This window comes from Lepus europaeus, chromosome 3, assembly GCF_033115175.1.
Source record: "Lepus europaeus isolate LE1 chromosome 3, mLepTim1.pri, whole genome shotgun sequence".
Taxonomy (NCBI): domain Eukaryota; kingdom Metazoa; phylum Chordata; class Mammalia; order Lagomorpha; family Leporidae; genus Lepus; species Lepus europaeus.
In genome coordinates, this window is record NC_084829.1 from 82,007,281 (window position 1) to 82,032,507 (window position 25,227).

The window sequence follows — 25,227 nt, forward strand, 5'->3', positions numbered from 1 at the left end:
ACAAGGGATTTGTAAGGCACCTTCACTCTGCATGGAGACCTCAGTCTTCCGGTAAGGTAGAAAGAGCCAACCAGGCTCTATGGAAAACATCACAAGTATAGAAATGTGTGCTGGGTAAGAAAGGTTTAGAAGGAAAGAGTGTTGTTGGTAAGAAGGGCTAAAAAGGAAAGAGATTTTTAAATAAGGAAAGGACATGGTTTGTAAGAATCCTGATGGCTAGTTTACTCTAGACTGGAATAGAAATGATGGAATGTTTCAAGTAAGTTGAAGAAGGTGTGCGGAAGTCACAAAACATTATGAAAGAAAAAAATATTGGACATGCTAACTGCTGCTCCAGGAGGTATCTGTGCCATGTTCCAGGAAGAATGTTGTCTCTGGGTCAATCAGACTAGACAGGTACAAATCCAAATTCATACTTTTCCTGGACAAAGTCAAACAGCTCCAGGACCAGGCCAAGCAGGGCTGGGATTTCTGGCCTGACATCTGGTCATGGAAATCCTGGCTATTTCCTCTCCTTGACCCAATAACTTCTGTAATCTTGATGCTTCTCTTTGCAACGAGTGTTTTTAATGCCCTTGTTCGTTTTGTCTCTAACAGACTAAAAGCTGTTGAACTCCAAATGGTCGTCAGACAAGGCTTCCAGCCCATTCCATTGGATGACCTAAGCAGCCCTCTGGACTGAGCAGCACAGTCTTTCCAAGGCCACTGTCACACACCATAAGACAGATAGCAAGAGGAAATACCCAAAACCCCCTCGACGCCCACATGCCAGCTTTGAAGAAGTTACAGAAAACGGAACTCCATCTATAATCCCAAAGAAGAATTTTGGATATTGCCTCTTGAGGGGGGAATGTTAGGTAGGAAGTCAGTTATGAGCTATGTGTGTGACATAAAGGTCTAAAGAGAAGACATCTATGTCCAGCATATGCTGCATCTCAAAGTCATCCTGATGGTGTTTCAGGGGCAGCCTGGTATTCACATCCTGCCCTGCCCTGCCCCATTCTACCTGATAACCTGCCAGGTGGGGGGTCCCCACCCCTTCTGCCTGACAAATCTTCCACAATCTCCCAAGTTCAGCCCAGTATCTGCATTTCAAATACCCTGCTCTGGATCCCAATTCTCTAGGGGGTCCTGCCCACTCTTCCTCCTGTCTGATAAAATTTGCATCCATAAAGTCCTTTGATTCAGATTTTCAAGAGAAAACTCAGATAGAAGTTTTTCTATTTACATCCAAAAAGCCCTTTGTTCCAAGAGGAGCAGAGGTGGGGAAGCAAGACCCATCTCCTTAAAAACCCCCAGCCTCAACCGGACTGGGCTCTCAGCCCTCTGCCTCTCTGCTGAGCTGCCCGCCTGGTCTGGCCAGGTATACTCTCTCCACTCAACCATGTAACCTTGCTCCCCCCCCCCCCCAGTCTGAACAACTGCCCTCTCTCTCGGGTCCTGTCTGGAGAGGTGCCCATCCATCCTTACGGATGTCCCTACCCTAATAAACTTTGCTACTTTAAACAAAAAAAAGACAAGACTCTGTGGAAAAACAAACAAACCAAAAAAAAAAAAACAACCCTACATGGAGGATCTCTGCAAGACCTCAGAGGAAAGGAAGGGTCATCAAAGAAGGAGACACTCTTCTCTGAAGGGAGAGGAGAACATCCTTTTTGCTTATGGCCGTGTCCAAATAACAACAGAGTCTATGGTCACAAAAGGCCTCCATGGCTAGCCCTGGCAGCTCATGACAAGAGCCTTGGGTGATCACTGACATCGTAAAAAAAAGAGTGTTAATTGTTAAAGGAACAACAGTAGTCAATGTGCACTTGCTCCCCAGGTAGGACCTCTGTCCCTATGGAATTGCAATATGAGAATCGACTATAAATTCTCTCCCAAACTGTTCTTTATATATTCTGTGTGGGTGTGGGGGTAAAATGTTGAAATCTATGATTAACATAGAGATGGTCCTCTATATTTAAAGTCACACTAAAAATGATACATAATGAAGAAGGAGATGGGAGAGGGAATGGGAGTTGGGAAGGGAGCAGGGTGGGGGGCATGAGGGAAAGAACCACTGTATTCCTAAAGATGTATATAATTAAAAATGCATTCATTAAATTAAAAAAAAAGATTATTTATTTATTTGAAAGACAGAGATACAGAAAGGTAGAGAAAGAGGTCTTCCATCCACTGGTTCACGCCCCAGATAGCCACAATGGCTGGAGCTGCGCCATTCCAAAGGCAGGAGCCAGGAACTTCTTCCAGGTCTCCCATATGGGTGCAGGGTCCTAAGAACTTGGGCCATCTTCTACTGCTTTCCCAGGTCATTGCAGAGAGCTGGATCAGAAGTGGAGCAGCTGGGACTAGAACCAGCACCCATATGGGATGCCGGCACTGCAGGCAGCGCGCTTTACTGGCTAAGCCACAGCACCAGCCAAAATTTTTTTTCAATAAAGCTATTATTTAGAAAAAAATTTCTGGGCCTTATTAAATAACTCCAGTAACCTGATTTCTATGATTGAAAACATGGATATAGGATGTATATGTTGATCCAGCCTTGGATAAACTCAGTAAGTTGCAGAGTAATAAATTTCTCCATGTTATTGTATCTGAGTCTCAGCATGCATAAAACCTTTGAAAAGACAAGTTCAAGTGTTTTCTGAAGGATTTAAATGTACTGTGAATGGGCTTAGAATGATCTCTATGTTACTAGACTGTCATAGTTATTCCAAAATGAAGGACTTTTATGCTATGCAATTAAGAGTACCATGAAATAGAATTTTATTAATATCCTTTTCTGTTCATTGTAAAGGCATTATTAAGTACAACTTCCTTCAAATATAATTATTAAAATGCTAAAACATATCCAACATATTACAACCGAGTAAAGCACAGTTCCACTTAAAAGATAACTTATAAGTAATTCAATAAATTTAAAATCATTTTAATAGTGTTCTTTCATATCCAAAAGTAGATATATATTCTGAAAGTGGTAATTGTTTTATAAAACTACTTCCTTAGTATTAAGCTAGATATTTACTCAAACTAAAACAAATACTGAAGATACTCATGCCAGCCACTTCTTTCACACATAAGAAAACTGATACCTAAAGTGGTTAAGTTTTTGCAAAAAAATCATCATTAAGAAATCCATAGTTTGAAATCCAGTTCCCTAGTTCCCAAGATTAGGACACTTTCAGAATACCAAAATCCCAAGAACTACCTGAAAATCTGTGAGCATGTAGAGGGATATTAAGTTTATACATCTATTGGATGTTTCTATATTTGAATATGCATTATTTGCTCATTTCTATCTCTGATGTTAATTTTCAAGCTTTGAGATTCTAGCATGCTGTACTCATGTGTATCTATACAACCATACACAGTTAACTCACTCTCAACTTATTTGAGCACATTTTTAAAACGGATCACCAATGAGATTAAAATACAACATGGTGGCCGGCACCGCAGCTCATTAGGCTAATCCTCTGCCTGCGGCGCCGGCACACCAGGTTCTAGTTCCAGTCGGGGCGCCGGATTCTGTCCCAGTTGCCCCTCTTCCAGGCCAGCTCTCTGCTATGGCCCGGGAATGCAATGGAGGATGGCCCAAGTGCTTGGGCCCTGCACCCGCATGGGAGACCAGGAGAAGCTCCTGGCTCCTGGCTTTGGATCAGCGCGGTGCACCTGCCGCAGCGCGCTGGCCACAGCGGCCATTGGAGGGTGAAGCAACAGCAAAAGGAAGACCTTTCTCTCTGTCTCTCTCTCTCTCACTGTCCACTCTGCCTGTCAAATAATATATATAAATAAATAAAATACAACATGGTAATAATTTAAAAACTATTTAATGCCCAATGCAAAGCTTGGGAAAACCTTCATCTGCATGACCCAATGAGTTCTTCATGAGGAAACCCCACATTGTGTACACTTTGAAATCAGGGTTCTTTATAAACCTAAGCACAGAGAGCCTCCTTGTAGCATTCGCCAACTATACCTCGGCTCCTGAAGGAAGCTCGTGAAATGATTGTTTTTACTGGCTCTGTGTCAGAGTTCCACGGCAACCTGCAGAGGTTAGTTAAGGATCTCTCTTCTTGTACTTTCTTGTCTCCATGGAAATCTTTCCAGAACTGCCCTGCCACAATTATTTATTTCCTTCTTAATCAAACCTCCTGCTCTCTGGAAAGTTTCTGTTTATCTATTTTACAATAAGGTGTCAGTTACTGATAGGTTTGAGTGGAGTTGGGTAATAGTGAGTTCTTTGCATTTTAAAAGTGATGGTTCCTTTTGCTCAAAATTTCTCTAATTAACATGGAGAATGAGTGTGGTCCTTCTCTATATAGGCTACACTGTGCCCCAACCTCCTCCAAGGGCCACCAAGGACTCCTGACCTCCTACATTCCAGCAATCAGGGGTCAGCAACTGGGTGCCCCATTTGTGAAAAGCTGTTGACCTCCGGGAGGAAGCTGGTTTGGAAGCAAGTGTTAATTTTCAGAATGTGACTGGTCTTGATAGCAGCACCCTCACCCCATCTCAATGTCCCTTGGAATGTTTTCTGGTCAAGGGGCCTAGAAGTAATCTGTCATCACTGGTCAGTGGTGCAACAGCTCATTCTTGTATCTATCTTTGTGTTTCTCCCCTGGACATGAAGCAAAACACACCCCACCATCCTCCTCCTTTCACATTCAAGTTCTCATGTGTTCAACATTTGTCAGGGCCTTCACCTTCAGTGACATGGTCAACACACCAAGAAATTATATCCAACATGTGGAAAGTGAACAGCAGGCCCGTTTCTTCCTGCCTCATGATTTAGAACTCATTTATATTTGGAGTATGTGTTCTGTGCTTATTCCTGGAACAATAGCTACAGACACTTAAAATAATTACCCTCCAAAATCCACAAAATGGTTTAATGACACACTTTAATATAGTTTCTTAAGCATTTTTAATAAAATACAGACATATAATTATCAATGTACGTATGCCATTTAATATAATGATAAAAGGCTAGTCTTTGAATGACAGGGTAATTGATATTTACAGTAAAACCCAATGGAAACAGCATTTGTACAATACTGCTGAATTTTATCCCAAAAAAGATTTGTAAGAAATCCCACTCACATTGTGATGTTATCTCAAGTTACCAAGAACAAAAAGGAAGACATTCTCCTAATTAGTACATACGAGTATACAGATATTCTTTCCATGTTTCCTCAAGCTGAAAAGGCCTCTTTTTTCCTTAAATTTTATCAAGCACCAAGACTGGGACAAACTCATTCTCAAAACCTTTCCCCAGATCTTTGTCAAGCTATTAATATCACATACAAATGTCTTACATGGATCTACCTATTGCTATTCTTAAATTTAAAAATCAGTACTAGTTTGATGAACTGCTGCAGAACCCATGAGGCAATTTATCAATATCTATAGAGTCACATCCTGTGCAAATTCTGTTCAAACAGTATATTCCCCTAAATATATCACAGTCACGCTATTTTAAAGTAAAGAAGGAAATCAGGAGCTAAATCATTTAAGCTAAGGATTAGTTAGAACAATCCTGTTTAGCATTTTAAGGAAATCACAGTCTTTTCACTTGTTGAGTATATGAAAGACACTGAGGTGAGGGGAAAACACATCATTTTGACTTCTCCATAGAAGGGGAATGCACCTCATCAGCCCCTCTTACCCTTTTCTGTTTAACTTGCAGTGTGCTATCAAAGCTACTTGTTTTGAACTCTTAAGTCACAGATACATTATTTTAGGGATTTAGAAAAAGTAATGTTGTTTGCATTTCTGCAGTTCTCAGGTTAGGTTAATAGTTTCATAGCGCCTCTATCATAATTAGTATCTTCCTCTTTAGTCTGCAAGAGGGCCTTTATTGTAATGGGCTTTGGCCTTCACACTACAACCCCAAAAAGACAGATTGCTGAAGATAACCTCCTTAAATTCCTTACTGGGTTATTTAACACCATAAAGGCCCTGAACCTATCTGGGGAAAGACTCAGACAGGGAACAAGGTTCAGGAGGGAGATCTCAATCTGCAAGAGTTAGGAAACATAAGTAGCATAAATGCTTTTTCCTTACATATAGAGTGTGGATTAGGAAGCTCAAAGGTAGCTGGAAGAAGTACCCAAAATTAAAAAACAAACTATACATAAATCAAGGGATGGTTAACAGTATTATTCCTCTAGATTTAAAAAGATAGATATTTCTCTTTGGAATCATAGAATTTGAGGTGGATTTATTTTCTTTTTGCCATATCATTCATATCACATTTTCCTTCCCTGGTGAAAACCAGATTTAAAAAATGTTTATAGAACATTTTTTTAATGGTCTATTTGATAAAGTAAATAAACTGGCAAAAAAAAAAATTCAAAACACTGGAAATTCATTCTCTGCGGATGAGTAAGTACCACTTATATGCCCAATGGAAAGTGAAAAAATTCACAAGCCTCTCCTCCACCTTCCTTAAGAAAATAGCAATTATTATGGGTTATGAGTTTTTATAGACCCAAGGTCATATAATATCTGTGGTAAATAAAAACAAGCAGGAATGCAAAAGCTAATCCTTTATGATTACAAATGTCTCAGAACTAAGATTAAGACTCCAACTGGACTTTGTACTTTTGGTTTTCACACTGTGTCCAAGAATAACATAAATCACAAAATTTGATATGCTGGTTACTGCTGGTTATCAACACTCAAGTATGGAACTGTTTAGAACATTTTTCTGACAAATTAAGTTATAAGTCTTCATCTGGTTAGTATCATTGCCAAATTTTAAAATGAGTCTGAGAATGACGGTTAAAAATACTACATGAATGCCAATACACTGTGCCCCTGGATGAATGAGGATGAACAAGGAGAAATAATAGAGGCTGCGATATTCCACATGCCATGTATATACAGTCTACATACATACCAAAGATAATTACAATCTCACCATGAGAAAGTCAAAAATCTCAGTGAGCCTTCATTTTCTAATATATGTACATTTTACAAGCTACAGATAGTTTTCTTTCCACCTTGCTTTAAAAAAGAAGGAAGAAAATACATTAGACAGATTCAAATGTATTTTAACTTAGAGGTTGCATCAGACCATATGTGCAGACACTTGAGATGATGACAGAGTTAAGCTTCCTAGGGTCCTGGAGTCAAAGAAACTCTGCTGACCCCCACTGCTAAGCAGGTGCACTCCTTCCACAGGGGGCAACATCTGCCGATCAGTCATGGTCCCACTCGGTGAGGATCCCAAGAAACTTCCTTGGGAAGAAACAATTTTCTCAGGACTGGCAGCCAGTTTAGGGGATGTGGAGAAGTTATATCCATACAAAGCACAGGGACTGTGCAACCTGAAAGTGTTATAAGAACCCTGATGGGTCTGGTTAGTAGCAAAGGCGTTGGTGGAGGGTGAAGGCATGATATACTGGAGCTGAGGTGACATCCCCGAAATCTGCATGGACAAGCTGGTCTGTGGGCAGCTGAAGGTGTCGCCATCAGTGCCACCCATGGACATGTTCACGGAGGTGCTGCTGCTCACACCCACATAGGAAGGAGTCCTTGGTGGGGCGAAGGTCTCGCCGGACTGGTTGGTGAGCCTGTTGTAGGTCTCCGCCAAGGATGTGCTGTATCGGTTGAGGGCAAGGCCTGAGCGGGCGCAGGTGGAATAGTCAGCCGGGGCCAGACTACACAGCTGGCTGGTGTTAGGCCCCAGATGAAAGGCAGGAGAGGAGCAAGAGGAGCCAGACAAAAGGTGAGGGTGGGTGGCAGGGACACCATTCCCAGAACTCTGGAGTAAGGTGGAAGAGCTTGCATTGCCTAGAAAAGAAGTTGAAATATAAAGAATGACTCCACAGCCATCTTTTCCTTTTAATGCTGAAAATATGATGAGACACAGCTTGTTACAATGTGGGGGTGGGGAGAGGGCTACAAAGATGAAAAGAAAATGGTATTGGTTTCAAGAAATTTACAATTTAATTGAGTTCAGATTGAAATAATTTAAACACAGGTCCTTACAATATTTTAGGACACATTATCTCTCTATATATTTTTTTACAGAATAGGAGACTAACACATAGGATTTTTCCATTTTTTCCCTCAATTATGTTTCTCAAAATTATCTTATTTACTGTAATAAATATTACAAATACTAAATAGACCAGAAACTTTAAAATATGTTTCATCTCCTTCTGTATCTTGTTTCAAAAGTATAACCATCTCTTCTACCCAGCTTTTACCCTTTCTTAAGGCAAAATTTACTCTGGATCAAAATTTTTTCTTGCAAAGAAAAGAAAGCATCTGAAAGGAAAGAGCTAAACTGGTCCAAGGCATGCACTGTCTCAAACATATCTGTGGCTCCTAACTGAATGCTTGTGTGTATCAATGTGACTCCATCATACAGGTTTTAGCAATGCAATAGGGCAATAGCCTACTGTTTCAAAAATCAAATTTCCAACCAGAAAACATGTTGGTGAATCATGTACTAACAGAAGAACAGAGGTCCAGCAAATAAACAGACCCGTGAAACTTAAGAGAGGGTAGTTGACCCTGCGTCCAATCAATAACACTGATGGTGGCTGACTCCCCACTCTGGATTCCCTGGCAGATTGATGTTTGCAAATCTGACAGAACTTAGGAGAGAAGGGAATTCCAAAGAGGTAGATAGGTTGTAAAACCTTCATTGCTGCAGCAATGGTGTTTTATACAGCTTCTCAAAATAATCTACATGCCCAATCTGACCAATGATAATTATCTAAAACCAACATGTGAAATTCTCACTGGAAGCTAAGGAGGATCTTGGTAAAAAGCCTGACTATAGGAGTGAGCTGAAAGTCCTACCTATTGAATAGACATGAGAGAAGGAGCCATCCCTTTCTGTGTAGCTCCCACTAAGAGAACATGAGCTCTGAGCTTGTGGGAACTATTCAGAGATGAGTCCAGGGAGGATTCAATTCTGCCTGGCCTTCTCATCATAAAGCCACAAAAGCAGCCTGTCTAAAGTTAATTCTGCTGAAAGAACAGAAGAAACAAGCTGACAAGAAGGGTAGATGGAGACTAACATCATCTATTTCTTGTGAAGTGTGCCCAGCCAAGATCCCAGGTCATCTCTAATTTTAGTATGAAATTTAAGAATAAGGTAAAGATCTCAGGGCCAGTATTGTGGTGCATGGTGTTAAATCACTGCCTGTGACACTGGCATCCCATATGAACACTGGCTCAAGTCCTGGCTGCTCCACTTTTGATCCTGCTCCCTGCTAATGTGCCTGGGAAAGCAGCAGCAGATGACCCAAGTACTTGTGCTCTTGCTACTCATGTGGGAGACCTGAGTGGAGTTCTAGGTTCATGGCCCTGCACCAGTCACAAGCTCGCTCGCTCTCTCTCTCTCTCTCTCTCTCTCTTTCTCTCTCTCTCTCTGTCATTCCCTTTCTCTGTGTAAGTCTGCCTTTCAAATAAAAAATAAATCTTTAAAAAAAGATGACACCATTTTAAAAATAAATAAGTTAAAGGCTTGATAGATATGAGGGTACTTCAGTAAGCTTGTGGAAATTTGGATTAAAAGGTAAGTGGCCGGCGCCATGGCTCAATAGGCTAATCCTCCGCCTAGCGGCGCCGGCACATGGGGTTCTAGTCCCGGTCGGGGCGCCGGATTCTGTCCCGGTTGCCCCTCTTCTAGGCCAGCTCTCTGCTGTGGCCCGGGAAGGCAGTGGAGGATGGCCCAAGTGCTTGGGCCCTGCACCCACATGGGAAACCAGGAGAAGCACCTGGCTCCTGCCTTTGGATCAGCGTGGTGCGCACCGGCCGCAGAGGCCACTGGAGGATGAACCAACGGCAAAGGGAAGACCTTTCTCTCTCTCTCTCTCTCTCTCTCTCTCTCACTGCCCACTCTGTCAAAAAAAAAAAAAAAGTAAGTTTATTTTGATGCAAAAAAATTTAAATCCATGCATAATTTTTGAATAATACACATTCCTCATGAACTTTTGAAAATCCTTTGTATGTATGAACTTTGAAAAAAACTGCACCAAAATAAACATATTTTAATTTCATGTTCCATAAACTTTTTGAAGTACCTTCATATAAATAGCCTAAAACATCCAAAATTTAATTTTTGACCATGACACCCATTTTTCCCAGGCCATCTCCATTCCATACAGAAAACAGATGAATTCTATAGTAGGGTGATGGTGATGAGGTTGCCATTACAGGAATAAATAATAACTTCTGCAGTTTTTAGTGCTTGGCATCTGGGCAGGAACTAGCTCCATGTATATCCAGCAGACTCTGTGAATTACCTTGCTTGGGAATTCCAGGGATATCTTCAAAGGTGAGAGTCCGTAATGAAGGTCTCCAGAATGCGTATGACTCCACCAGGGCTTCCAAACCCATTCTAAATGGAAGGGTCAGGATGGGAGTGGACAAATGAAATTTAGTTAAGAGCAGTTGGAGCTTTCACCAGTACAGGCATCTCAGAAAACAACAGCCATATTGTCAGGATGCCCTACACTGGCAAGCTAGGAGCTTGCTACAAGCAGAAAGAAATGTTTTGGAGATGGGCTACCCTTCGGTCACCAGGAGCACAAGAAAACAAACTACCCAAGACACCTGTCAATAGTCTCAGAAAATTAATCCGACATGGGGATGAAGAGCTGTCCCCTGGCCTAAGGGCTGAGGTGGAGAGAGTCTATCCAGGCTGCTGTGAGTCCCAGGCTCTGCTGTGATCTGGAATGTTCCCTCTCTCCAGCCACATAAATTCTCCCTCTAGTGAGGAAGATGTAGTCACCGAAGGATGACTTGGAAAACCACCTATCTTCTAAGGAGCACTGGTTCCTTTCCCATCATTTGGTGGCTGGGCAGACAGCTCAGGAGATCAATCATCCAAAGAAACCTGACCTCTCTCAGGGATACAATGTCCACTACCACCCAGTGCAGCCAGGCTGAACTCTGCCTAAAACAACAAGAAGGGCCAGGAGGGGGCAGCACCTGTCTCTCCCGCCAGTGTGTAGGGCTATCTGGTATATGGAATCAGTGTAAGAGGTATCTAAGAAGTCCATGGAAAATGCACAATATGGAAACACTATGCATTTCAAAAAAAATTATGTGTCAAAACAAAAAACATATTTTAATTCCATTTCCACAAACTATCTGAACTAACATTGCAGTTCAAACATGTTATAACATGTTGTCATGGGGCTGGCACTGTGGCGTAGCAGGTAAAGCTGCTGCTTGCAGTGCCAGCATCCCATATGGGAGCTGGTTCAAGTCCCAGGTGCTCCACTTCCAATCTAGCTCTCTGCTATGGCCTGGGAAAGCAGTAGAAGATTGTCCAAGTCCTTGGGCCCCTGCACCCACGTGGGAGACCTGGAAGAAGCTCCTGGCTCCTGGCTTCGGATCAGTGCAGCTCCAACCATTGCAGCCAATTGGGGAGTGGACCAGCAGATGAAAGACACCTCTCTCTCTCTCTCTCTCTCTCTCTGCCTCTCCTTCTCTCTCTGTGAAACTCTTTCAAGTAAATAAATAAATTTTTATTTTAAAATGTTATCTTTTTTTAAGCTTTTATTTAATGAATATAAATTTCCAAAGTACAGCTTATGGATTACAATGGCTTCCCCCCTCCCATAACTTCCCTCCCACCCACAACCCTTTCCCGCTCCCTCTCCCCTTCCATTCACATCATGATTCATTTTCAATTCTCTTTATATACAGAAGATCAGTTTAGTATATATTAGGTAACAATTTCAACAGTTTGCCCCCATATAGCAACACAAAGTGAAAAAAAATACTGTTGGAGTACTAGTTATAGCATTAAATAAGAGTGTACAGCACATTAAAGACAGAGCTCCTACATGATATTTTTTAAAAATTAATTAATTTTCTATGCCATTTCCAATTTAACACCAGGTTTTTTTTTTCATTTCCAATTAGCTTTATATATAGAAGATCGATACTGTATATACTTAGTAAAGATTTCATCAGTTTGCATCCACACAGAAACACAAAGTGTAAAAATACTGTTTCAGTACTAGTTATAGCATCACTGCACATTAGACAACACATTAAGGACAGATCTCACATGAGATGTAAGTACACAGTGACTCCTGTTGCTGACTTAACAATTTGACACTCTTGTTTATGGTGTCAGTAATCTCCCTAGGCTCTAGTCATGAGTTGCCAAGGCTATGGAAGCCTTTAGAGTTCACCGACTTTGATCTTATTCCAATAGGGTCATAGTCAAAGTGGAAGTTCTCTCCTCCCTTCGGAGAAAGGTACCTCCATCTTTGATGGCCCTGTTCTTTCCACTGGGATCTCACTCGCAGAGATCTTTCATTTAGGTCTTCTTCTTCTTTTTGTTTTTTCCCATTGTGTCTTGGCTTTCCATGCCTACAATACTCTCATGGGCTCTTCAGCCAGATCTGGCTAAAAATGTTATCTTAATGCCCAGACACACACTTAATAGATTACAAGACAAACTGGGTATGGGCTACATGCTATACATGTATTTTAAAATAGGGGCAACTACTCTAAACACTTATCTGAGTCCCTTCCTATCACAGTGATTCAGAGTTTCCCTTTTTTATATCAGGTACCTAATTCTTCTGGGTTCTAAGAATGAAACTTCTCACTCAACTAGCTCATGTTCAAGACAGTCACACCTGAGACCTTGCCACTTGCCCATAAGCAATTTGTTAGTCTAGGTGACACTGCTCTTTTCATTTAACTTACACCACTTCCTGAGGCATTAAGTGATATTCAGACATCTCTTGTGACTGTCAGAGACCCTTAGTATCTTATTGTAGGTGCTACTTCATCTAGGTTAAAACTATAAACCAAGATGAGAGTAAACCATACCAAAATAACCACATCACTTACATATTATAGTGAAAACTCTCCAGACACCAGAGTAACAGATTTGTACTGATGAAATTATCACACACTACTCGCCCTTCTGTTCTCAGGTTTTACCTACAGAATTTGCTTCCTTTGAGTGTGCAGGGTATGATCTCTGTTAATTTATGGATTTCTATCTTCAGTCAATGAAGAGCATGTCTATCCTAACTTAGTGACAGGAGAAAGCTGTGCATGTGTGAGGAGTAGTATGTGCCTGCACAAGCTTGCATACATGAACACATCTGGTTATGAGACCATATATGCATGTGACTCACCTCTTAAGTCACAGACTCAGAGGTGCCACTATGGGAGGACTTCAAAGAGAGGTTCCCAACCCCCAGAGGAGCTAGAGTGGGATGTCAAAGGGTGGGCAGAGCACAGAGGAACTTGCACCTGCTTTACCTGAGCCACCTAAGAGGGAGAACAGAATCTGGCCCCTGATATAAATGATGTGCCACACAGAAGATTATTTAGTGTAAAGGACAATAGGTTGGGCTCAGGAACTGGACAGTTGATTGCAACACACTAAATCTCATTGTGTGACCTTAAATCAATGTCTTCACCGCCTGCATTTCAGTTTCCCATAGAGTGACAGTTAGACTACAAAAGCTCTGAGACCCCTTCCCGCTCTGAAATTGTTTCATTCTGAATGTTTCTAAATCAGACATCTTATGGCCATTATAAGTGGCCAAACTACAATCATAACCCAAGATCATGCCAATCAATAATATACTTTGTACATTAAAAATACAGATTTCTCGGGAGTGTGGAAGGCTTGGTCAGCCTCAAAATGCCATGTTGCTTGCTGTACAAGACAATTCAGTGTTTTGTGGGTTTTTTTGCACCAAAATACACTTATCTTTTAATTTCATTGTCCCAGGAGCATTTTGAAGTATCCTTGTATTTAATTCTGAAATTATGAATGATGGGTGCTGTTTAGCTGGTTACCCTACATTTGAATACAAAATTTTCACTACTTCCTAGCATCAAGATGTTTCAAAATGCAAGAGACTCAGGAAACATTTTTATTTTTAAAAACTGCTTTTTTTTACTAGCATATACTTGAGTTTTGATGACAGTAATTTTAACTACTAAAGACATCAAAGTGTATACTAAGATAATTATGAAGTATCCACTGGACTTTGAAATTTGTTAACCATAGGGATATGCGCTGCTGCATAATATTTGCTTTACAATGCACACTTTTTATTATGCTTCAAATGTAAATTTGTAAGCCAAATTCTGGGCAGAAGTTATTGATGCTCACAAATACATAATCTAAGCTTTAAAGAGATGCTCCAAATGTGGTATTTCTACAAGTGATCTGATTCTAAACTACTGATATTTTTCCAGAGGCTGCTGTTTCACACTGCAAGTTCCAGAAAGGATTTCAGATATTTTGCAGGAAACAGTTATAAAATATTTATTAGCTGAATCTGGGCTTTTGTTAAAAAGCCTTCATTTTCTCCAGTAATGGAGACTTTCCCCGTCTAGTCAAAGAAAAGATAAAAGGCACCTCCTGCAGGAGTGTAGCCAAGGCGATAATTTATACAAGATGCCTTTGAACAATTTCCACATTTTATCACCACCTTAATTTATGCTATCAAATGGCCAAGTTTATTTAGTAAAATGGTTATGTTTTTCCTGAAGTATTTAAAGAGAAGAAATTTTTGTACCTTCCTGAGTAAAAACTTTTATAGGGTCAAACTTAAGGCCTAACTGAAGAATGAAACTATTCTCAGCACATAAATTCTCTCTCACATAGCAAATGTCTTGCAGGAGAGCTTTCAAGGGCCGAAGCTACTGATTCCTATAAAATAGGCTGTGGAGCTGTAAATAGCCAGGGAAGGATAATTTTTAATTAAAGCAAATCATTTTATAAAGTTTAAACAATCACACAAATCCATGTTTACTTCTTGTTCTACATAATTTGTTTATTTCATTTATGGAGAAAAATAAAAATAAAATTTGTTTTTAAAAAGAGTAACAACAGCACAGCAGAACAAGGAGTATTAAAGGAATACACTGAACCTTTCTCGTGGGTTTTATTCCCTACTACTGTACGTGAAAAAATATTACAATTTCCTCCATGCTCCCAAAAGCACTGTACCATCCACCACATCTTACATACAATTAGGGCTATTTTTAAGAGAAAATAACACAGAGATCACAAATTAAAATTGGCCAAATTCCCTCTTCTCTGTGTTTATAATTGGAAAATATTAAAATCAGATTTTTAAAAATGGGAAATGTTAGCTGACAGATACTTAGCATTCCAAAGTGAGCAATGAAGAACCCATCTGTGATAAGCAAGAAAAATAATTTCAGTGAGAAAAAAAAAAATAGAAACTATTTCACCAGCCAGAAAACTACATAGAGGCCCAATGTGCTTTACCTGTACTAAGATATTATTTAAACACTTGGAACAAAATTTAAAAATTAAATATTAACAAAATTTATTATATGATCAAATATAATTCATTATTTACCACATCTCTATTAAAAACATTAACAGTATTAGAACCAGGAAAGAAATAGTAGCAAACACCACAGATGTCATGCCTACACATCCTTGAAACAGGCAAAAGGTAGGTAAAACCCAAATCAAACCTAGCATCTTGATCTTACCATACTGAACAGGCTTAGTAGTTTATTTTCACCAATGCCACTGATTGTTTTTCCATTCATCAAATTTAAATAACCAAATGTCCTTTTATTGTACTCACATATCCAGAATTCATCCTAAAAACTTGATATATGCATCTATCATCCCACTTCCACATGTTGAAGACTCACTCACTATTACTATCTATCTAAAATATGCTTTAAAAGTTTAATTTATTGCTTACTAAAGGAACTGGGAAGGTACAAGCAGCATGACCCCCGGTGCCATCAACAGTGAGGTCTTTGCAAGAGCAGATAGCTTGGGCATCATTTCTGGTGTACCCTCTCCGCATTTGTGTTACTCTCCTGAAATTTTTGTGAGTTTTAATAAATTCCTTCTCTCTTCAAAAAAAAGAACTAAAAGCATAGAAGATTCTTAAATGGATAAGGATTATTCTGCTATAGCCAAAATCATAAAAAAAAATTCATCAAAGAATTTGTCAAGGCGGAAACGGAATCAACCTGAAGGTTCCCTTTAGCAATCTGCACTAAGTGACCATTTCAAGTTACAAAATTATGGTTCAGCTTGCATTTAATTTTCAGAAACTCCTCTGAAAAAACAAGTTAACCAGTAACTACTGTAACATTAAAAAAGCCATGCAAATTTTCTTCTCTACATTGAAACAAACAGAGAAAAAGATAAAATAATTTAATACAGGAGACAACTATACTGAACTACAAATCATCAAAAAGTTCATGGAAAAATACAATTAAAAGACAACAGTTTGGGCGTGCAAAAGTTTTTGAAATCCATATATATTTTTTCAATGATGCCAATTTTCCATGAACTTTTTGAAAACCCTTGTACCAGCAAAGCTTCCTACCAAGAGAATTTGAGAGGGAAGCCCTCCTATTAGTCTTACTAATCAACCAGTACTAAGTTAAATGTCACTCTACTCCTTTAGCATTCTAGTCGTATTCTATTTCTTATACTCATGATGTGTAAATGATGTCACTGTGTTAAAGAAAAAAAAAAAGATGACATTAAGTCTCTGCGAGCATTTAGTGTATTCTGAGAAAAGGATTTTGTCATCTACCCTGACCAATTAATCAGCTGAAAGAATTAAAAATCTGGACTATTATCTCACTGTTTTCTCTCTAAAATTTCAAATGAAATTGTGTCTAGAAGAAGTGAAGACTGAATTTCATTTAGACACAGCCTACGTGTGTCAGCTTTAATGCCAAGTTTTCAAGGAGCATTAGAATAATTTGGGGAGTAAAGTCATAAAAATTTCTCAAACACTTAAAAAAAATCTTTTTTAAACTTTTAAGTCAAAACCTTATTACCCTGAAAAGGCATTTGGAGAACTTATTCTGTTATTACTTTCTATTACTTCTAACAGTTATTTTATAAAATGTTTCACTGAACTGTATTGGAATCAACTCATATGAATAAATTAAAGAACTCCTGGCACAAAGACTAGATGATCTGCTTTTTGATAAAAGTAATGGAGTGGAATTCATTTTTGTAGCTCTCCTACTTAGTATAAACACAGTAAAACACAACACAGAAAAAATAAACAAGTGTGTGGTTGTCAGCAGAGCCAAGACAAATTTGGAAACTAAAGAACATCAGCTCTCTTGGCAATAGGTAGTGTTTCATATTCCAGTTGGACATCTGAATTAACAAGAGACCCCATGATACTCCCTAGACAGAATCAATAGACAGTTGTGTCATCACTATGGAAATGCTAAACCAATACTAAAGGCAGTTGGGATACTGAGGCCCCTGGGCCTGTAACTGCAGACTTCTTCAAGGCTCCATCAGAAACAACACACAAAGTACACCCTAAGAGCTTCCATCTTCACCCCCACATCATGCATGAAAATTCATGCTAGGGCAGGCTACACCATTACATCCACAAATAAATAACCTCCAAGGTACAACTATATGAGCAAATGTAAATCTTCATCAGAAATGATTTCAACACCATGTCAGTGAATTGAACTGCTTACTTGGTAATAGAAAATTCATAATAAATATCAAATATGTTTCTCATATTTGGAATGTTCTTCACTGACACATACCTGTTACGCCCAGAGTCTCGGAAGCCTTTGGCAAATGGGTTTCTATCTATCTTCAGCCGAGTAATCTGTAGAATAGAAAAAAAATCACATCAAATCTCACATATACATCAAGTAAAGGTTATTGAAAGCAGAAATGATTGCAGAACTGCGTATGATTCAAAAATTAACTGTTGATGGAGTCTACTGTTTCTCTATTCCAAGTGTTTAATATTTTATCAGTAAAGCTAAAGAAAATTTCAGAAATCATCCAGAATATTCATCTACTATGAGGAAAACACTTCACTCCTATTTAATCTCCACCAGGAAAAGTATGTTTTGCTTTTACTTTCCTGATAAAGAAGACTGAATGGTCTGTGAATAACTTGCCGTATGTTTGACAACCAGAAACTTCTCAGTGAATTCTGTGATGTGGTTTAGATCTGTTTCCCTTGCAGTAAAGCTTATGAGGAACACCTAATTCCCTACTCGTACTTAACAGCTATTTACATGTTTGAATGTTAAGACTCCGTGCTGCCTTCTCTTCCTCAGAATTAGGTAATACACACACTCCATGAATTTTCGGCCTCTCTGTTTTCACCTCTCCTTTAATCTTCTTTGTGACTCTCATCTCAAAGTTTTTTTTCTTTCATCTTTTATCTGTGGAGTCTGAACCTGGTCCGAGTGCTACAGAGAATGAGTAACCAGAGTTAACTAATACATGAAGGTCTTACTGGCACTAAATATCATACATGCAGAAGAAATAAGTATGTGTTAATGTTAACTAGAGTTCCAATTTGCTGACTCATAACCAGCTTCTTGCCCACTAAGATGCCAAGATATTGAGGGGAATAATTTTACAAATGGCCTAATCATCTCTATTAAGTTTTTTTAGTTATGCCATCCTGAACTTGACTCTAATAAATAATAATCCCATCTGTTTCTTACCAAATCCCTGCTTTGTCTGAGAAATTAACAGCCTGTTTTCTAAGAGGCACATTGTGTTTTGTTTCCCAAATGTCGTGGCTTAATGAAATCTGTAGTTAATGAACAAACTTCTGATTGCAGCACTTAGTCTGAAATCTGCTGGCCAACATTAGGGCATGGAAAGGCCTCTTTGTAAAGTGATCTGCCGTCCCCTAATACAGTTTACACATATTCTCAGTCATTCACCCACATGGGATGCTGGTGTTGCAGGCAGCAGCTTTACCTACTACGCCACAATGTTGGCCCTAGTAGTCAGAAAATTTAAAAGTGAGTATGATTGGATATTGTAAAATTCCCTTCTAATTTTCCATCCTCTTAATCAACTTGTCAGTGTTTGCTAGTCACCACACATGCCAAACCCCATTGCACAGCACTTACTGTACCACAGAGGGTGGGAAAAAATATATACACAGATGGGTCTGGCACTGTGGCATAGCAGGTAAAGCACCAGTTTGAGTCCCAGCTGCAGCACTTCTGATCCAGCTCCCTGTTAATGCACCTGGAGAAGCAACAGAAGATGGCCCAAGTACTTGGGCTCCTGCACCCACGTGAGAGACCAGAAAGAAGCTCCTGGCTTCAGATAGGCCCAGCTCCGGCCATTGTGGCCATCTGGAGAATGAACCAGTGGATGGAAGCTCTCTCTTCTATGTCTCTCACCCTCTCTCTGTAACTCTGACTTCCAAATTAATTATTAAAAAAATACATACACAACACAATTAACTTGTGTGTACACAAGATATAGAAAAGATGAAGTTAGGCAATTAAAAAGGGTATTAAATATCTCTATTTTCTCTTTATGAATTAATTTTTTCCCAAGAAATCATCTCTACCTAATATATTTCTTTTTTTTTTTTTTGACAGGCAGAGTTGGACAGTGAGAGATAGAGAGAGACAGAGAGAAAGGTCTCCTTAAATGAAAGATCTCTGTGAGTGAGATCCCAGTGGAAAGAACAGGGCCATCAAAGAAGGAGGTACCTTTCTCTGAAGGGAGGAGAGAACTTCCACTTTGACTATGACCCTATCGGAATAAGATCAAAGTCAGTGAACTCTAAAGGCTTCCATAGCCCTGGCAACTCATGACTAGAGCCTAGGGAGATTACTGACGCCATGAACAGGAGTGTCAAATTGTTAAGTCAGCAACAGAAGTCACTGTGTACTTACATCTCATGTGAGATCTGTCCTTAATGTGTTGTCTAATGTGCAGTGATGCTATAACTAGTACTGAAACAGTATTTTTACACTTTGTGTTTCTGCGTGGGTACAAACTGATGAGATCTTTACTAAGTATATACTGAATCGATCTTCTGTATATAAAGATAATTGGAAATGAAAAAAAAAACCTGGTGTTAAATTGGAAATGGCATAGAAAATTAATTAATTTTTTAAAAAAATTATGTAGGATCTCTGTCTTTAATGTGCTGTACACTCTTATTTAATGCTATAACTAGTACTCCAACAGTATTTTTTTTCACTTTGTGTTGCTATATGGGGGCAAACTGTTGAAATCATTACCTAATATATACTAAACTGATCTTCTGTATATAAAGAGAATTGAAAATGAATCATGATGTGATTGGAAGGGGAGAGGGAGCGGGAAAGGGGAGGGTTGTGGGTGGGAGGGAAGTTTTGGGAGGGGGAAGCCATTGTAACCCATAAGCTGTACTTTGGAAATTTATATTCATTAAATAAAAGTTTAATTAAAAAAAAAAGAAAGGTCTTCCTTTCTGTTTCTACCTAATATATTTCAAGAGTACCTTCCTAGAGCCTAGGAAGACTAGAAGGGTTAAAGGAGTTTGGATTTTAAAAAATAGGGAAAGCTAGGTGTGGTTCATTTTTAGTGACAAATATACTAATATGAGATTTTAATAATGGGGGAAGTTTCATTTATGTATTATAATTTTTTTAATATTCTGAAATAAAATATATTTTAAAAGAGTATCTTCCGAATTCTAAAGTTACCCTTTATGTGCCTTCCTAAAAGCCTGTATCACAGAGTGGCAATGTATGAGAGAACAGCTCAGCCCTGGTGAGAACGGGCATCTTCACTCCAGGGAAGGCAGCTGAGCCTCTGAGTCCTAAGGGAGGACACACTGGACAGGATCCAAAGCTCCTGAGCAGTTTTACAACAGAAAGCACAACGAAGATTATAAAGCCTTACATTTTTAACCAAGATTTATAAAAATTCAAAAGAGGTAGAGAGGCCTAAAACAACTCTGCTGATCACTGGGAATTTTTTAAATCTACCACAGACCACATCATCCTCCATTACATAGCTATATCTTATGGAAACTTTCTGAAATTGCATATTAAATTGCATTAAATATTTGTTTCTGATCCAGTCCTCCACCTAGGCGACACATGTAAACATAGCCCTAAAGAAATATATATATTATACATAGAGAAAAACATTTCCCTTCTTAAATTGTTTTCAGCTTTATAAAAGTTGGTGATCTCTCAGACCATACAATCATTGATCTCTCAGACAATAAGCATGTAGATCACCCTCTCACAATAAAAGCATTTCCTGAAAAAAATAGTCCTATTTGTAAAGGTGCCAAAATGATCCTACAGGATAAATTCTTCTGAAATATTTCTCATAATTCATTGGCTATAATCTTAAATTAAAATGAATTACTAAATCCCATGCTCCATGATACAATCCACTTTTTAATATGCAACACATGTATTTCCTAGCAATAAACACGCTAATTTTTAATTATGACATCACAATTCATTATCTCAAAACAGCAAGTAAGACTGTGCTGTCAGCGACAAGACATAATTTTGTCTAAAGGAGCACTTTTCAGGGTATCCTTACTTGGAGAATCACGGAAAAAGAATTGTTATTACTATATATGTATATATACTTATATTTATATATATACATATGTATATAATATGTATATATGGGAAAGTCAAAGGTTAATGTGAAAATAAACTTTTCCTTCTATAATTATTTTGATAACACAGAGAAAGATATCTTACTATGAACAGCTGAAATGAAATGTCAAGAAAGATACCAGTCCCGACAACTCTACCTGCTGATTCTGGTAGGCAGTGACAGTTGTGAAGACAGTTTCTGGAAAGGAGAACGCCTTCACTCCCTCCCCGGATGGGACAGGCTTGATGGGAGAAAGATCATCTCCACAGTCTTTACGGATGACATGCACTCGAGGTTGGTATTTATGCATAGAATGAAGAATAATCTACATCAAGGAAAGAAAGGCCAGATTTATCAGACTCATCTTCCCAACCGACACCACGACTAAATATTTAATGTGTAAAAGAAATTCCTGTGGGAAATTAACGTTTTCAAGGAGTCAGAAGTGGCAATTGAATAGACTGCATCAGAACTGGAGAGGAAGGGCTAGGAAAGTTTTTGCAGAATGCACTTAAAAATACAAAATAAAAATCCTCATGTCAATGAAACCCTGCTACAACCATGTGAACTTATCAAATGTTTTGTTGTGGAAAATACAAGAATAAATTCTTAAGCATTTTGTGTATAATGGTCTAAAAGGAACAGAGTCCAAATAAAAAAAAACTGAGATTGAAACGGTTATTTAAATTGTACCAACACCTATTCTCTAAAAATAATTTTTGCACACAAGATTTTCTTCAGAGAAAATGTTTCCTCTACACATAGAGTACCTAAATGTAATATATTAGAGTGAAATGGACAGTCTGAAATTTGATAATTGTTAACGGCCCTTGTCTCTTCTGTTGAGGAACAGTGCTTTTTTTTTATACTATCTGTTGAACTCTTTTATTTAGTGTAGGGTTAACTTTATGATCATTAAGTAAACTGAAAGTAGATCTTTGTAAAAATTAAGAGTGGGAAGGAATAGGAGAGGGAGGAGAAAGAAGGGTTGGTGTGTGGACACAAGGGAAGTTTGGGTAGGAAGTATCACTATGTTCCTAAATCTGCTTATATGAAATACATGAAACTTGTATAACAAATAAAATTTTTAAAAGAAAATGTTCCCTCCATCTCTGACCATAAATGTCCACTCAAGGGTAAGGGGAATGTTAAGGATCTGCTTTGTGTACCTCACAAAGTTTCTAGCCAGGAGAACCCAGTATGAAAGCTACCATCGTAACAAAGCTCCCAAGACTCAAACTCCAGAGCATGGAAAAGCTGGTCCTCTCAGACTCTGGGGGGGAATCTGATAATATGAGTAAACTGCCTCCTATCCAGTGATTCAATTCCTGAGAGTTTATCCTAAGGAAACACTGCACATTCAGAAGAGCTACTCATGTACAAAGATGTGCATCACATTATACATAACAGTAGGTAAACTATCAACCCCTACATGCCCCATATGAGTAGGTTTCCTGGGTAAATGAAAATCCACACAATGGAATACAATGTTACTAATGTTACTAAGAAATCTTTAAACACATAATGAAATACTTCTCTGTAAAAATTTTATTTTTAGACAAAAGCAAGAGCTCCTATCTGATGTTTCAATCCCCAAATGCCCACAACAGCTGGAGCTGGGCCAGGCCAAAGCCAGAAGCCTGGAACACAATTTAGGTCTCTAACCTGGGTGGCAGCCCAAGTACCTGAGCCATCACCTGCTATCTCCCAGAATGCACATTAGCAAAAGCAGGAACTGGGAGCAGAGCTGGGACTCAAACCAAGGAACTCCTATAAGGGGTATGGGTGACCCAAGCAGTAACTTAACCAGTGTGCCAAACACCTGCTCTTCCTTTCTAAGTGATAAATGATAAAAGAAGATGTAAAGTATGTATAAATTTACCACAACTACATAAAAATAGAGTAAAATAAAAAGACCCAAGCAAAGACATGAACAGTAATCATCTCTGGATGTTGGTATTATGGGTGAATTTTTTTCTTCTAAGTTCTATGCTTTCAAGACTGAGAGGGATAAAGTAAAGAAACAGACTCATCCAATGGGATCTCCTACTGGCTGCTGGGATTCCATATTCAGGTATTTATTAATAAGTTAACTAACAAATCTGTATCTTCCCCAAGATAAAATCTGACTTCATGTTTCTGGGTGTAATGAATTTAGAGGGGAAATAAAATTCTCAGGAAAATTCAGGGGTTAACCTGAGTGATGTTTTATAGTCTATGAGCAGTACAATAAGCGAAATTTGGAATCTTTGGTCAGGCCAGACACCAATAGTTCTGCACCTGGAGAGTGCACCTGTTGCAACAGCAGGATGTCTTTATCCTCTGCAGTAACAAGCACTGAGGTCAGGGCTTTGTTTTACACTAGGATTTTCCCTCTCTCAATGGAACAGAGGCCAGATATACTGAGTGTGCAGCAGACATGCTTGTTGAGGAGGTAGCATGAGTATGAAAGAAGAACGAAAGGCGACAAGAGCCCACATCATCACCTAGGGACATGAACAGGATTCTGCAGCCCCTGGAAAAGTCTCTTTCCATGTCTAACAAAAGGGCAGAGCTTCAATGACCATTAGTAACTCATGAAATCAATTTAGAGAGTTGTAATCAGAAAATTTTTAAATAAAATCATAAAACATAGAGTACGCTGCTTGTAGTAAGGGTAAGTATGGTTCTGCAAAATATTTTCCATTATCTGGGTGGATGTGTATGGACTAGATCGTAACATAAAATGTATGACTTGCTGTGAGACACTTAAAAAGTTTGAAAAACACAGAACCAACATTTAATTCCAATGATTCAAACATTTACTGTACTTTAAACAGATTTTCATTGAGTATGAAATATTTTTATCTTCATTTCCTCAGTATATTATCTGAGCATAATGTTCACTGATCCTCAATCTGAAAAATATGTGGGGCTGAAAGGTGTCTTGAAAATATTTCAGATTGACATGTAGGAGTCTGCATGACGTTACACTTGACACACGTAAGTCTGCACAAAACTGACACTAACATCCCGATCTATAGCTGAAGACGTTAAGGTCTACAGGAAGCAAGAGGCCTCTGAATCCTCAGGGCTGGACCTGGAAGCTGGTTCCTTGGCCATCTTCCCAGCATGACGTCTGTGTGCATGCATCTCCACTGGAGCAGGCCCAACAAAGGACACGCAAAGAAGGTTCTCGGCCTGTAGAGGCACTGAAGTAAACCCCACCTGGTGCTGCATTTCCACACGACTCCGAAAAACAACTGTCCTGGTCCTTTTCTCAAATTATTCTATATTTGTACCTTAACATGCTCTTTAAATATGAACATAAAACAGCAAATGACCAATTATTTAATAAAAACTGTTAAACCCTGTTTTTCCCCTTCCTTATTTCTTAACTAACTTCCTTCTGTACAAAATTGGCATACAGTTGATATCTTGGGTAGTAGAAAAGTGTGAAGGAGATTTCGTCTTCTACAAGCTAAGAAACAAAATGTCAATGGTAAACAAATAATAATAAACAAAACAATAGCACTTATAAACTTCCAGGGAGAATCAGCAACCTTTTAGAAACAAATTCCAAATCAGAAAGAAAAAACTGACTTTACATAAAACTAAAATAAGTGCACAGCCCATTTCAAAGACTGGAATGAACTAAGCTGGAAAAAAGGAAACAAAATATTTATTTGGGTTTCTGTTTATGAGTCAATGAAAAGCAGGCTCTTGTTTCACGCAGATTTCTATTAAGCAGCTTTCTCCATGTAGTTATTTTTTAAGATTTATTTACTTATTTGAAAGGCAGAGTGACAAAGAGATATTCTAACCACTGGTTCACACAACAAATGCTCACA

The 25,227-nt window shown here is 38.8% G+C and overlaps 1 protein-coding gene across 1 annotated transcript in view; it reads right to left on the minus strand.

Annotated features, from left to right (window-relative positions):
• Positions 1-6,956: 6,956 nt before the first annotated feature.
• Positions 6,957-25,227, minus strand: part of TBX18 (T-box transcription factor 18) — a 31,406-nt gene continuing 13,135 nt past the window's right edge. Inside the window, exons 5-8 of the mRNA XM_062187595.1 lie at positions 21,555-21,722; positions 17,554-17,618; positions 10,269-10,363; positions 6,957-7,797 (exon numbers count right to left, since the gene is read on the minus strand). Coding sequence (XP_062043579.1) covers positions 7,073-7,797; positions 10,269-10,363; positions 17,554-17,618; positions 21,555-21,722 — 1,053 coding nt within the window. The 3' untranslated portion in view covers positions 6,957-7,072. The remainder of the gene's footprint in view (positions 7,798-10,268; positions 10,364-17,553; positions 17,619-21,554; positions 21,723-25,227) is intronic.